Source organism: Lissotriton vulgaris, chromosome 5 (assembly GCF_964263255.1).
Source record: "Lissotriton vulgaris chromosome 5, aLisVul1.2, whole genome shotgun sequence".
In the NCBI taxonomy this organism is placed as follows: Eukaryota; Metazoa; Chordata; class Amphibia; order Caudata; family Salamandridae; genus Lissotriton; species Lissotriton vulgaris.
The window spans coordinates 1,642,548,540-1,642,565,142 of NC_141693.1; the positions used below are offsets into that span (position 1 = coordinate 1,642,548,540).

Sequence of the window (16,603 nt, forward strand, 5' to 3'; positions counted from 1 at the left end):
GAAGAGGGACATAGCGCGACTCTGGGGGGCGCCCGAAAAACCTGACTTGGAAGAATGGAGAAGGGGGTTAGATCTGTACATGGCAGCGGAGAGGGTTACCTATAAAGCTAGAGGGTGCCCCAAAAAATTCCGGAAAATATGGACCAAGTGGAGACAATACCATGGGCTAGAATAGGTTACTAAGAAACGTCTTTGGATGGAGTGTGGGCCATTGGGTGGGGTACTGGGAGGTACGCCTGTTACTGAACAATGTATAGCGATTCTCTGGGTCCTCTGTATGCGGGGTTGATTGCGATGGATGTATCACAGCAGTGGAGGGGAAGAGGTGAGCTCGGGGGGCGGGGGTGGGAGGAGTGGGTGACATGCTGCTTGGGGGGGGGGTGGGGTTCAATGGTGTTTCACGGATAATGTGTTTTATTTATGTTAAGGGGGGGGGGGGAAGAAGAAAAATATGCCAAATAAGTTCACTATGATGAATACGATGTTTCTTTCCAATGTAAAAAGTTGCGCATGTGGCGGCGATAGCGGAATGTTGACGCTCCTCCGCGATGACTTTATTTTGTGTCTGTGATTCGTATGATGCAACAATAAAAAGAACTTAAAAAAAAAATGAATAATATTTCTCACCCACAGCGCTGCTAATAATGCTAATAATGTGTACACATTTAGAGTTCTGTTCATGATAGCATCAGAGGTATTCAGAATTTTGATTGTGATATTACTACTCAATTTGATTTTGCTGATACTCAGACCTGTGCCACTGATAATAATAGGTTTACGTATATCTCTTCTACTGCTACTATGCAGATTCACCTGAGTTATAAACGTGTTAATCACCAGACCACTAGCTCAGAAAATATCCAGAGATTTGCATTAGAGAACACACAAACTCACTCTGCGTTGTGCTGCTAATAATAGCCAATGCTCCGTCATCGCTTTCGCCAAGGCACTTTCGCATTCTCAGTTTTTTTTAAAGTAGGCACTTTCTCTTTTCACTTTAACTATCCAATTCTCTCATTCATTTCGTTCCTTGGTTTCTATCTTATTACATACTGTCCTGTTGGCTAACTATCTCAAACTTCAAAAGTGCACTTGCTTAGCAATATGCTTCTAACAATCCAAAAATGAATTAAACCAAGTGCACATTTAGCTCCTGCCAACGGCAAAGACATGGCAGGCATCAACAAACTTTGTTAAATGATACCTGAGAGAAATTATACTTATTTGAATAGGTTAGCAAAGCTGTCAGCAATGTTTTGATTACATTTCATATAGAAAGCAATAAAATCAATGATCTTGTGTATATTCCTTGGACATATTTATTGGCGGGAAAGGTGTGTCTTTTTCACAAACTGATACTTGGGGTCTTCAGAGAACAGGTGGGCTGATGTGGGCTCCAACTATTCAGCTTAACTAGATTATTAATGAACAAGAATAGGGCTTCGGCTTCGTAGCACTATAGAAGGAAACCTTTAATATTTAAAATGGTGTATGATCACTTTAATAATGCTCTCTAATTAAACATGCAGCAGAAAACAGGCCCAGGTTTTGATCCCTGCTTAGCTGACAAAAATAGCAATGACTGAGCTATTTCAAAACAGAGACGTAGGAATTTAGGGTCTGAATTTGGATTAATTTGGAGGCAGGAAGTACTGCTTATAATTGAGAAAAATTCGGCAAACAGTGCCACTAGTCATAAATGGTTACATTAGGCAAATAGGTTGACTTTTTTTTACTTTGAAGTAATTTGAAGTCGGAGCTCAGTTGTATTTCCTTACAACACTCGTGTTATAATGAATGCCTCTGAAATTAATGATAGATAAGCCAAATGTCCAGGTAGGAATCATTCGAGTCAACCACTTTACAGTTATCAGTGTCACATAAGTGATCACACAAATCAATGCAGTAACCCAAGGGTTTATATCAAAAATATACTCAATTTATTTTTGATTTTGCAATTAGAATTATACACGGAAAGAATATATCAAGACTGGCAACATACAGACTAACATAACATGTAAACTAGATGGTAGTCTACATACACCTGCAGCGTAGTGAGTGGCTACGTGCTCTAAACCACGACAAAGTAAGTATATACACAGAGAAATTCACAAATCAATTTGCACAGTGAATTATACAATGTGTTGCATGTCAGGTGTTAGGCGTCGACGTTTCGGTCCATGCTGGTCAAATAGATCCGTCGGACCATCTTCAGGACAACAGACGTTGCACAGTAATGTCTAGTGTAAACACAACAATAACAGTAATAAACCCTGAGGCACAAAGAGACCAATATCCAGCTTAATACCAACCAACACAAAAAGTCAACAAAGTGAAGAAATTGGCACGTGACAAATAACAAACTTACACCAACTAAAGCAATCAGCCCAGACACCCAGTGAGCATGCGGGTCCAACAGTCCATAGGGTGGTGTATATCTAAGACTAAAATCTATATACGCAAAGAAGATAAAAAGATGACTAAAGGAGGTGTCTGTAACTCTAAATGCCTTAAAACAAATCAGGGACATCCAAATATCCAGAAGTCTAAAACATACTCACGAGAAATACAAACGCCCACCAGGTCGTTCTGTATATGAAACATATAACACATAGAGCATTAATCCCCAATAACGCTTATAATAGCGTGATCAAGTGCCGTTAGAGACATGCACCAATACACCAAATGACTGACGTCAACTTACATGTCACAAATGTCGCCACGTAATCTAAAATAAATAATGTGGGGAAGCGTTAGCTTATACGCCTGCTCAATCAGGCATCACAGAGTTGGTAACACGGAACGGGCTCCAGAAACGGAGCGGCGGTGTCAAACTTACTTAATCAGCAGCAATGCGCCGGCTCATCGGAGTCCGTGCTAGTTCACCGGTAACTACTCGGGAAGCCCAAACTTCAAAACCATCACGTGGTTAAATAAACATATGACGCTGACGCGACCCATCAGGGCGGCGGCCATCTTAGCCTAGTCAGAGGCCAGGGGATAACGTGCAGTAACACATTGACCAACAATTATAACAACAACAACCATCACAATAATAACGCAATGAAAGACACCCTTTCAAAAATACAACTCCAATCAAACATTATATAAAAAAATTAAGCAATTATGAAAAATAAGCATATCGGAAATTTCAGAACAGCCACCTAGGGCTAAAAAAGCCTACACAGTTGATTAGAGACTAAGAGAGAGCAATAGGTCTCGGTAATCAGATAACGTATACATCCGTATCAACAGGCGCACAAGTTGTCAGATGAGGGTTGCCAAATTGTGCCATTCAATAAAGCTATTGAGCCCGTTCTCGACTGTGTCGCACAACCAAATCAGTTTGTTTTCCCTTTGTGTCAGTAGTTTTTCGACATTAGGTCTTCTCCTTGTGCCTCTTACACACTCTATTACATACCATTTCATATCAGTAGGAGCATGTGATAATTGAGTAAAATGCTCAACTAATGGTGCTGTCATAACTTTACATCTGATACGTGATTGATGCTGGGTAATACGTTTTCTTATTTCTTGTGATGTTTTACCTATGTAATAAAGGTCACAAGGGCATTGAATGCAGTAAACCACATTTTTGGTCAGGCAGTTAGAGTGGTGTTTGAAAACAAGTGTTTTGTTGTTGATACAACAACTTTTTGTGGCCTGAGTGGTGGCGCAAGCAGTGCAGCTGCCACACGGGAAGTGTCCCACAACAGGGGATAATCCCCACATGTTAGGGAGGGTATTGGGTTTAGCCTCAGTATAGGCTTTAACCAAGTGATCCCTTAAGTTTCTTCCCCTTTTGAACGCAAATCTTGGTAAAGTCAACTGGGGTTCAACCTTTTTAATCAGATGCCAGTTGTGTTTGATAATGTTGGTTATTGCTGTCGATTCTGTACCAAAAGTAAGGACGCAAGTGGTCTGTTCAGTGTTGGGATCAGAGGTTATTGGTTGCTTTTTCTGCAATAGGGCCTGTCGGTCATAAAACCAGGCACGCTTCATTGCGTGTTTAACCAAACGATAGGGATATGTTCGCATCACCAGTTTTTCTTGCAATACTTTAGCCTCTCGAAAATAGTCCTCCCTTCTGGTGCAATTCCTCCGGATCCGAAGGAATTGGCCAAAAGGGAGGTTGTCTCGCAGACTGCGGGGATGGTGACTGTTGTATTTTAATAAGGTGTTGCGAGCCGTTGGTTTAGTGTATAAGCTAACGGCCAGTGTCCCATCCACATGCATGATATTCAAATCCAGGAAGCTAATGCTGTTAGTGTTATTTTCTAAGGTGAATTGTAAATTTGTGTCCTTAGTATTCAGCCAGCGATGGAAATCTTTTAATTCGGATTGTGTCCCTTCCCAAACTATACAAACGTCATCGATGTACCTTAGGTACTTTGCCAGGTGTGTTAGGTAGGGGTTGTTCTCAAATACCACTCGCTCCTCAAAGTCTGCAACAAACAGATTCGCTATTGTAGGGGCAAAAACCGCCCCCATGGCCACGCCCTTTAGTTGTACAAAAAAGTCATTATTAAAAAGAAAATAATTTTCATAAAGTGCAATCCTAGCACACTCTGTAATGAACCAGGTGGGTACTTGGTGTGGGCGTGTACGTGTCTCCAAGGTATTAAAAATCATTTCGACTGCCTCTGCCTGTTGTATGTTGGTATATAGACTCTCGATGTCCATTGTAGCCAGAATGTTGGATTCTGGACTATAATGGACACCTTCGAGCTTAACAATTACGTCCCTACTGTCTTGTGTAAAAGATCTAGTATTCGGGACAAAAGGTTTCAAAAAATGGTCAACATATTCTGCCAATGGCTGCAACACTGACTGGCAGCCAGCCACTATAGGTCTTCCGGGGGGATGTTGGCTGTTCTTATGGATCTTAGGCAGCGTATAAAACGCTGGAATGCTGAAATCATCTTTGTTCATGTACTCGTATTCCTTTTTACTGATCCATAATCCCTCATAGCCCTTCGTTGTTAGGGTCAGAATAAGTTTTCTAATTCTAGCCGTGGGGTCACAGGGGAGCTTTTTATAGTGTTCAGGATTAGTAAGCTGTCTTAAAGCTTCTTGATCATAAGAGGTTTTGTCTTGTAAAATGATCCCACCACCCTTATCGGCTGGTTTGACCACTAGGTCATCACGTTCCGCCAATGTTTTAATGGTAGACATGTCATCTTTGGACAAGTTGAACTTCACAAACTTTCTCTTTTGGAAGAGCTGCTCTATTTCTGTCAAAACCACATTCTCGAAAGTGATTATTTCTTTAGAAACCAAGTTATTTGCCGGGAAAAAAGTAGAAGGGCATTTCAAACCACTAATATTTACCGGTGTAATAGTGGTATTTTTATGAAAGAAGTTTTTTAATCTTAGAGTTCTAAAGAATCTATGTGTTTCAACCAAAATAGAAAAGAGATCATTGCGATTCGTCGGTACAAACGAAAGGCCATGGCTCAACACTTCAACTTCTCTAGTACTTAATTGGTATGAGGACAGATTAAAAATAGGTACAATCTCAGTACTAGAGTGGTTTCTCATGATGGTATTAGTCATTGTATTCGGAGTAGTGCTTACCACTCGTAATAATTGTTCCGGGTTTGTCTGAACCCTGGAGTATATTGATTGCGAAACCAACCTCGTCTGGGGTTCCGAGCCCGTCCCCTGTGTGGTGCCTGACCTCTTCCTAAAAAAGGAGTAGAACTATTACCTCTATTTGACCTGAAAGAGGAGGTGGATCTGTTCAGATTATCCTCCGAATTAGAGGAGCCTGAGTCCGAAAAGGTGGTGTGTTTTGGTCCCTGGTACCCCGGGTTGTTAGTTTGCTGAAAAAAATCTTTTTTTAGGTACGGGTAAGTGCGTTCCCGGTTGTAATTTCTCAGATCTTTTTGTAACTTTTCTGTTTTCTTAAGGATATTAGTCCGTTGAAATTCAGCTACAGTGGTATCAAGTTTGCTCAAGAAATCATTCGCATCAGTAATTGCAGGGTCTTCTCGTATTTGTTTTTCCAAATCAGCGATTTCCGTCTTAAGTTTCTCTATGAGTCGTGTGGCTGTCTCTATGCTCAGCACCATCCAGCTTATTGAACATTTATTAGAGACAAAGCTAAAACCGGTCTTGTATTGCTCGTCTTCTACAAAAATGCAAGGAATATTCCTTACTTGTAGACCAATTGGGATGATGTTATTCGCAAGGCAGTCTCTTAGGAACTTAGCGTGCAATTCTGTGCGAATTAGTTTCTTGTGCAATCTTTCTAGGTTATTACGTAGTGTACTTTGTGCAGAGCTAGGGCCAACAGTGTTTGATTGGGGACCTAGAAGTGACGGTCCTCCTGAAATCGTTTTGATATAATCATCTGTGTAGGAGATGGTTTCAAGTTCCGACATTTAAATGATAACACCCTAATCTAGTGCATAAAACAAATCAAATATGAAATACAAAATTTACAATATAACATGTAACAGACAAATAGGTTTAAGCTGACATATATACTCAAACATAAACGACAAACCACTTCAGTAAGGGCCCTTGCAGACACTGTCTGCGCTAAGTAACAGTATATAGAATAGAGCCACCCAATAATCCCACCGGGACTGGGTAATATCAGATAGATAAGCCAAATGTCCAGGTAGGAATCATTCGAGTCAACCACTTTACAGTTATCAGTGTCACATAAGTGATCACACAAATCAATGCAGTAACCCAAGGGTTTATATCAAAAATATACTCAATTTATTTTTGATTTTGCAATTAGAATTATACACGGAAAGAATATATCAAGACTGGCAACATACAGACTAACATAACATGTAAACTAGATGGTAGTCTACATACACCTGCAGCGTAGTGAGTGGCTACGTGCTCTAAACCACGACAAAGTAAGTATATACACAGAGAAATTCACAAATCAATTTGCACAGTGAATTATACAATGTGTTGCATGTCAGGTGTTAGGCGTCGACGTTTCGGTCCATGCTGGTCAAATAGATCCGTCGGACCATCTTCAGGACAACAGACGTTGCACAGTAATGTCTAGTGTAAACACAACAATAACAGTAATAAACCCTGAGGCACAAAGAGACCAATATCCAGCTTAATACCAACCAACACAAAAAGTCAACAAAGTGAAGAAATTGGCACGTGACAAATAACAAACTTACACCAACTAAAGCAATCAGCCCAGACACCCAGTGAGCATGCGGGTCCAACAGTCCATAGGGTGGTGTATATCTAAGACTAAAATCTATATACGCAAAGAAGATAAAAAGATGACTAAAGGAGGTGTCTGTAACTCTAAATGCCTTAAAACAAATCAGGGACATCCAAATATCCAGAAGTCTAAAACATACTCACGAGAAATACAAACGCCCACCAGGTCGTTCTGTATATGAAACATATAACACATAGAGCATTAATCCCCAATAACGCTTATAATAGCGTGATCAAGTGCCGTTAGAGACATGCACCAATACACCAAATGACTGACGTCAACTTACATGTCACAAATGTCGCCACGTAATCTAAAATAAATAATGTGGGGAAGCGTTAGCTTATACGCCTGCTCAATCAGGCATCACAGAGTTGGTAACACGGAACGGGCTCCAGAAACGGAGCGGCGGTGTCAAACTTACTTAATCAGCAGCAATGCGCCGGCTCATCGGAGTCCGTGCTAGTTCACCGGTAACTACTCGGGAAGCCCAAACTTCAAAACCATCACGTGGTTAAATAAACATATGACGCTGACGCGACCCATCAGGGCGGCGGCCATCTTAGCCTAGTCAGAGGCCAGGGGATAACGTGCAGTAACACATTGACCAACAATTATAACAACAACAACCATCACAATAATAACGCAATGAAAGACACCCTTTCAAAAATACAACTCCAATCAAACATTATATAAAAAAATTAAGCAATTATGAAAAATAAGCATATCGGAAATTTCAGAACAGCCACCTAGGGCTAAAAAAGCCTACACAGTTGATTAGAGACTAAGAGAGAGCAATAGGTCTCGGTAATCAGATAACGTATACATCCGTATCAACAGGCGCACAAGTTGTCAGATGAGGGTTGCCAAATTGTGCCATTCAATAAAGCTATTGAGCCCGTTCTCGACTGTGTCGCACAACCAAATCAGTTTGTTTTCCCTTTGTGTCAGTAGTTTTTCGACATTAGGTCTTCTCCTTGTGCCTCTTACACACTCTATTACATACCATTTCATATCAGTAGGAGCATGTGATAATTGAGTAAACCTTGGGTTACTGCATTGATTTGTGTGATCACTTATGTGACACTGATAACTGTAAAGTGGTTGACTCGAATGATTCCTACCTGGACATTTGGCTTATCTATCTGATATTACCCAGTCCCGGTGGGATTATTGGGTGGCTCTATTCTATATACTGTTACTTAGCGCAGACAGTGTCTGCAAGGGCCCTTACTGAAGTGGTTTGTCGTTTATGTTTGAGTATATATGTCAGCTTAAACCTATTTGTCTGTTACATGTTATATTGTAAATTTTGTATTTCATATTTGATTTGTTTTATGCACTAGATTAGGGTGTTATCATTTAAATGTCGGAACTTGAAACCATCTCCTACACAGATGATTATATCAAAACGATTTCAGGAGGACCGTCACTTCTAGGTCCCCAATCAAACACTGTTGGCCCTAGCTCTGCACAAAGTACACTACGTAATAACCTAGAAAGATTGCACAAGAAACTAATTCGCACAGAATTGCACGCTAAGTTCCTAAGAGACTGCCTTGCGAATAACATCATCCCAATTGGTCTACAAGTAAGGAATATTCCTTGCATTTTTGTAGAAGACGAGCAATACAAGACCGGTTTTAGCTTTGTCTCTAATAAATGTTCAATAAGCTGGATGGTGCTGAGCATAGAGACAGCCACACGACTCATAGAGAAACTTAAGACGGAAATCGCTGATTTGGAAAAACAAATACGAGAAGACCCTGCAATTACTGATGCGAATGATTTCTTGAGCAAACTTGATACCACTGTAGCTGAATTTCAACGGACTAATATCCTTAAGAAAACAGAAAAGTTACAAAAAGATCTGAGAAATTACAACCGGGAACGCACTTACCCGTACCTAAAAAAAGATTTTTTTCAGCAAACTAACAACCCGGGGTACCAGGGACCAAAACACACCACCTTTTCGGACTCAGGCTCCTCTAATTCGGAGGATAATCTGAACAGATCCACCTCCTCTTTCAGGTCAAATAGAGGTAATAGTTCTACTCCTTTTTTAGGAAGAGGTCAGGCACCACACAGGGGACGGGCTCGGAACCCCAGACGAGGTTGGTTTCGCAATCAATATACTCCAGGGTTCAGACAAACCCGGAACAATTATTACGAGTGGTAAGCACTACTCCGAATACAATGACTAATACCATCATGAGAAACCACTCTAGTACTGAGATTGTACCTATTTTTAATCTGTCCTCATACCAATTAAGTACTAGAGAAGTTGAAGTGTTGAGCCATGGCCTTTCGTTTGTACCGACGAATCGCAATGATCTCTTTTCTATTTTGGTTGAAACACATAGATTCTTTAGAACTCTAAGATTAAAAAACTTCTTTCATAAAAATACCACTATTACACCGGTAAATATTAGTGGTTTGAAATGCCCTTCTACTTTTTTCCCGGCAAATAACTTGGTTTCTAAAGAAATAATCACTTTCGAGAATGTGGTTTTGACAGAAATAGAGCAGCTCTTCCAAAAGAGAAAGTTTGTGAAGTTCAACTTGTCCAAAGATGACATGTCTACCATTAAAACATTGGCGGAACGTGATGACCTAGTGGTCAAACCAGCCGATAAGGGTGGTGGGATCATTTTACAAGACAAAACCTCTTATGATCAAGAAGCTTTAAGACAGCTTACTAATCCTGAACACTATAAAAAGCTCCCCTGTGACCCCACGGCTAGAATTAGAAAACTTATTCTGACCCTAACAACGAAGGGCTATGAGGGATTATGGATCAGTAAAAAGGAATACGAGTACATGAACAAAGATGATTTCAGCATTCCAGCGTTTTATACGCTGCCTAAGATCCATAAGAACAGCCAACATCCCCCCGGAAGACCTATAGTGGCTGGCTGCCAGTCAGTGTTGCAGCCATTGGCAGAATATGTTGACCATTTTTTGAAACCTTTTGTCCCGAATACTAGATCTTTTACACAAGACAGTAGGGACGTAATTGTTAAGCTCGAAGGTGTCCATTATAGTCCAGAATCCAACATTCTGGCTACAATGGACATCGAGAGTCTATATACCAACATACAACAGGCAGAGGCAGTCGAAATGATTTTTAATACCTTGGAGACACGTACACGCCCACACCAAGTACCCACCTGGTTCATTACAGAGTGTGCTAGGATTGCACTTTATGAAAATTATTTTCTTTTTAATAATGACTTTTTTGTACAACTAAAGGGCGTGGCCATGGGGGCGGTTTTTGCCCCTACAATAGCGAATCTGTTTGTTGCAGACTTTGAGGAGCGAGTGGTATTTGAGAACAACCCCTACCTAACACACCTGGCAAAGTACCTAAGGTACATCGATGACGTTTGTATAGTTTGGGAAGGGACACAATCCGAATTAAAAGATTTCCATCGCTGGCTGAATACTAAGGACACAAATTTACAATTCACCTTAGAAAATAACACTAACAGCATTAGCTTCCTGGATTTGAATATCATGCATGTGGATGGGACACTGGCCGTTAGCTTATACACTAAACCAACGGCTCGCAACACCTTATTAAAATACAACAGTCACCATCCCCGCAGTCTGCGAGACAACCTCCCTTTTGGCCAATTCCTTCGGATCCGGAGGAATTGCACCAGAAGGGAGGACTATTTTCGAGAGGCTAAAGTATTGCAAGAAAAACTGGTGATGCGAACATATCCCTATCGTTTGGTTAAACACGCAATGAAGCGTGCCTGGTTTTATGACCGACAGGCCCTATTGCAGAAAAAGCAACCAATAACCTCTGATCCCAACACTGAACAGACCACTTGCGTCCTTACTTTTGGTACAGAATCGACAGCAATAACCAACATTATCAAACACAACTGGCATCTGATTAAAAAGGTTGAACCCCAGTTGACTTTACCAAGATTTGCGTTCAAAAGGGGAAGAAACTTAAGGGATCACTTGGTTAAAGCCTATACTGAGGCTAAACCCAATACCCTCCCTAACATGTGGGGATTATCCCCTGTTGTGGGACACTTCCCGTGTGGCAGCTGCACTGCTTGCGCCACCACTCAGGCCACAAAAAGTTGTTGTATCAACAACAAAACACTTGTTTTCAAACACCACTCTAACTGCCTGACCAAAAATGTGGTTTACTGCATTCAATGCCCTTGTGACCTTTATTACATAGGTAAAACATCACAAGAAATAAGAAAACGTATTACCCAGCATCAATCACGTATCAGATGTAAAGTTATGACAGCACCATTAGTTGAGCATTTTACTCAATTATCACATGCTCCTACTGATATGAAATGGTATGTAATAGAGTGTGTAAGAGGCACAAGGAGAAGACCTAATGTCGAAAAACTACTGACACAAAGGGAAAACAAACTGATTTGGTTGTGCGACACAGTCGAGAACGGGCTCAATAGCTTTATTTAATGGCACAATTTGGCAACCCTCATCTGACAACTTGTGCGCCTGTTGATACGGATGTATACGTTATCTGATTACCGAGACCTATTGCTCTCTCTTAGTCTCTAATCAACTGTGTAGGCTTTTTTAGCCCTAGGTGGCTGTTCTGAAATTTCCGATATGCTTATTTTTCATAATTGCTTAATTTTTTTATATAATGTTTGATTGGAGTTGTATTTTTGAAAGGGTGTCTTTCATTGCGTTATTATTGTGATGGTTGTTGTTGTTATAATTGTTGGTCAATGTGTTACTGCACGTTATCCCCTGGCCTCTGACTAGGCTAAGATGGCCGCCGCCCTGATGGGTCGCGTCAGCGTCATATGTTTATTTAACCACGTGATGGTTTTGAAGTTTGGGCTTCCCGAGTAGTTACCGGTGAACTAGCACGGACTCCGATGAGCCGGCGCATTGCTGCTGATTAAGTAAGTTTGACACCGCCGCTCCGTTTCTGGAGCCCGTTCCGTGTTACCAACTCTGTGATGCCTGATTGAGCAGGCGTATAAGCTAACGCTTCCCCACATTATTTATTTTAGATTACGTGGCGACATTTGTGACATGTAAGTTGACGTCAGTCATTTGGTGTATTGGTGCATGTCTCTAACGGCACTTGATCACGCTATTATAAGCGTTATTGGGGATTAATGCTCTATGTGTTATATGTTTCATATACAGAACGACCTGGTGGGCGTTTGTATTTCTCGTGAGTATGTTTTAGACTTCTGGATATTTGGATGTCCCTGATTTGTTTTAAGGCATTTAGAGTTACAGACACCTCCTTTAGTCATCTTTTTATCTTCTTTGCGTATATAGATTTTAGTCTTAGATATACACCACCCTATGGACTGTTGGACCCGCATGCTCACTGGGTGTCTGGGCTGATTGCTTTAGTTGGTGTAAGTTTGTTATTTGTCACGTGCCAATTTCTTCACTTTGTTGACTTTTTGTGTTGGTTGGTATTAAGCTGGATATTGGTCTCTTTGTGCCTCAGGGTTTATTACTGTTATTGTTGTGTTTACACTAGACATTACTGTGCAACGTCTGTTGTCCTGAAGATGGTCCGACGGATCTATTTGACCAGCATGGACCGAAACGTCGACGCCTAACACCTGACATGCAACACATTGTATAATTCACTGTGCAAATTGATTTGTGAATTTCTCTGTGTATATACTTACTTTGTCGTGGTTTAGAGCACGTAGCCACTCACTACGCTGCAGGTGTATGTAGACTACCATCTAGTTTACATGTTATGTTAGTCTGTATGTTGCCAGTCTTGATATATTCTTTCCGTGTATAATTCTAATTGCAAAATCAAAAATAAATTGAGTATATTTTTGATATAAACCCTTGGGTTACTGCATTGATTTGTGTGATCACTTATGTGACACTGATAACTGTAAAGTGGTTGACTCGAATGATTCCTACCTGGACATTTGGCTTATCTATCTGATATTACCCAGTCCCGGTGGGATTATTGGGTGGCTCTATTCTATATTCTGAAATTAATGAGTCATATATAAAAGAGTCAGCGTGTGATAATGAGTGAGTTGTTAAGTCTTATGGACCCAGTAACAGAAGTTACTTGGCACATCTGAATTATAGGAAGTGAGTGTTTCACAAGCAGATTCAAGGGAAAAACATGTGGAAATCTACACAAAGCATTAATTCCTGCATGTTATTCCCCCAAAACCTGTGATACTTGAGTAATTTCCCAAATTCAGGAATTACCGGGACCTTCAGTAACAGTAATTCCAGCTTTGAGTCAAGAAACTGAATATTCCAGGCCACTCCTGAAGCCCAGTGTGTCTTGCCTTTGCAGCGGCGATCTCTTTTTGACTATTGTCACACTGAATTAATATAGAAGGGGTTGTGCTGGAGGAAGATATGGGAGAGTATATAAATAGTGCAGTGGGCACCAAACAATATGTCTTGGATATGGGCAAAATGAGTTCCACAATTCCCTTTCCTCTTTGCTATCAATCGTGTGTGTCCGATATGTTGAACAAATCTTGTGATTCTTGCAGGTTTGGATATCGATGGCCTTTATCGAATCAGTGGCAATCTGGCAACAATACAGAAACTACGTTTTAGAGCGGATCATGGTATGTGACGTGACATATAGAATACTTCATGCCTCTCAGTGGATGCTTTGTAATCAGTCTTGAGGTATAGCAGTGGCAGACACGGGTCTATAGTGTCTCTAAATCCAAAATAATCCTTTGATGGAGATGTGGTCAAGTTGTAAAGTTACAGACTTCAGATGCATGAGACTTTGAGTGAAATTCCTGTTTTCCCCCTTGATCACTTGTTTGGCCTCATGTTAATAATATTATCTCCCTTGCCATAATTCCCTTTATTTCTACAATTGAGTGCCTACATGTGTGCTAAGCAAGAAATGATGCTAATGCATTTCTTCAACATCTGTCAATTCATGCAGAAAATGTTTTGCTGAGCTGTTTTTATATTGCATTGTATTTCAACAATTACCAGGTCTCAATGTTTGATGTCATCAAACTGTGATTCATGAGTTTTTGCAATCGTGTGTCTTTGCGGGCGGCATGATGTGCTTTCAAGTGAGGGGGTGGCCAGGCCAGTTAAGACGACGAACACGCCTTGCTAGAGCTCGTCAGCAAGCCTCCATATCAGTATTCATCCTGGTTGAAAAATGGTAGACATGGTATAGTGGCCGCCGTGGGGGGCCCTGATTTGATTTTTCAATATTTGAAGAGGGCAATATCTCTCTGAAAGAGCATCTTGTCGCTATGCGGAAGAGAGCAAGGAGTCGGGTAGACATGTCATGTATTTCAGTTTATATAAGTGAAGAACAGAATGTATACCACATGCCATTACTTGCTACAACTTTGGCCCCTGCGGGCCTGCCATCGACCTCTGACCACACCACGCAGCTTACCTCGTAGGCCTGGGCCAGGCTGCTAACTGCGGACCACCGCACAATTACGGGAACCCTGTCTATACACCCTTCGCTGCCTTTAAACGCACTGGTGTGGCTTTCAGCTCACACCACCATTGCCTGGAGCGCGCTGCTCCCATCGGCACGTGGATTGCTGCACCCACTGGAGAGACCACCACGGCGGCCCCATAATGTCTAAGTAAGAGGCCAGTGCCGCACTGCCGGACCTTTGCTGCAGGAGCCGGCCTTTGGGAGAGGTGCATCAGAGACCGTATGGAACTCAGCACCACACTTCAGTTTCCTGCCACCATCACCCGCACTGACATCTGGACCGGGTCACAACAAAACTCCATAACACCTCTGGCGGAGCCGGCCCTGGGGAGCACCCAACATACACTGATACCAAGACGAGCAGCCTAGGACTGCTGAAAGGTGTCGAGGATCAAGACCCCATTCCAAATTTGAAATCCTGGTTCAAGATATTCACCTCACCATCTAATCTCACCCTCTTTTTTTTCCTTGAGAAGGGTACACTATGACCAAGCTCAGCGCCCCCCGCCAGGACATCCGCTACATCACATGCTAGCAAAGCTCCTACATTACAGGGACTGCAATGCTCTACTGCAGGCTGTCCTTCAGTCAGCCCTCTCCAGGTGGAAGACAAAATAGTTATGCTGTTCCCAGACTACACCCATGCAGTACAACGTCAGCGCTTCTCCTTCATAGAGGTCAAATGTTACCTTTGCCAAATGGGGGTCCAATACTCGCTGCTGTTCTTGGCCCGCCTAAAGATCATGACAAATAGAACCTGCACATCCTTCACAAACCCAAACGATGAATTAGATTGAGCAAATAAACACGATGGAGGTCCCCCACTGGAACGGTCTGGGCCTCCCTGGGACCCACCCAGACCACGGTGGTGGTGCAGGGTCAGATTTTGTGAAGAGGCCACCCCTTGCTTCTTCTCTGTGAAACCCTCAAGCCTTGAGCAGATCATCGAGGGCGCAGGGGGGCCCTGCATTTGGCAACTGACCTATGCACCAGCTTCGGAGCCACAGATAATGAGAAGGGACCACCCATTTTCTCCTCCAAAAATAACACCATCCCTTCTGATGACTCTCACAAAGACTCTCTGACTGGTGACACCCATCCCCCCAAAAGTGCGGACTCTCTCACCTGAATTTTCCTTTCCCTGTTTCTTCTTCTCTCCAATGGACACTACCTGTGCATCCATCACTCAAATGTTTGATGTCTCACCCTAATGTACGGGGAATACAAACAGCCAGGAAGAGGTATGCCAGTCATTATTTTTTTGTAAACACGTTTTATTGCCTTTTACATGTCACATAACATATCCACTTTCAGGGTATCCGTGTACAAAACAAAAGAGCGCGACCAAGCGGATGCATCAGTTGGTGCCCCTATGTTGTCGCATCTGCAAACGTTCGCTGTAACGGTCACATCACTAACTTATATCAGTTCGGCATACATACAATACAATTGTATGCCAGTAATTATTATGCTAACCGCCAATGGGTTCACATAATCTTGTTACAGGTGTCACGTGCCACAGGAGTTGCTACATAAGCGTTGGCAGGAGTATCATACATGCCATTACCTATTCCGCATATTCTCAGGTGCCCTGATCTGGGTTAGGCCAACGGTTCCCTCCCAGGAAATCAGCACGAGAATAGATAAAGACGGTAGGTACATCCTTATTGAGGGCCCCCTAGACACCTGGCCCATACTCATTGGAAGCATTTATGCCCCTAATGTGGATTAGAGTATCTTTTGGGACACCTTCTCCATCGAATTAGCACATAAAACGCAGATGCCCAGGGTGTTGGGGGGTGACTATAATTGTGTGCTGGACCCAGGCTTAGAAAGATCTCACTTTCCTCTCCCCCCACTCTCCTCTCTAAGCACATGCAGAGCACCTCAGGAGTTGGGCCAACTACTGGTCTCTCTCTTTACCTCCAGACTAGAACTTATTC

General features: G+C 42.0%; 1 protein-coding gene across 4 annotated transcripts in view; it reads left to right on the forward strand.

The window, feature by feature from the left end:
• The window catches only part of LOC147716893 (rho GTPase-activating protein 27-like), a 163,862-nt gene that overhangs the window by 125,373 nt on the left and 21,886 nt on the right, over window positions 1-16,603 (forward strand). For all 4 annotated transcript variants that reach the window (XM_086923784.1, XM_086923786.1, XM_086923785.1 and 1 more), the window contains one exon: window positions 13,723-13,800. In XM_086923784.1, coding sequence (XP_086779910.1) covers window positions 13,723-13,800 — 78 coding nt within the window. The remainder of the gene's footprint in view (window positions 1-13,722; window positions 13,801-16,603) is intronic.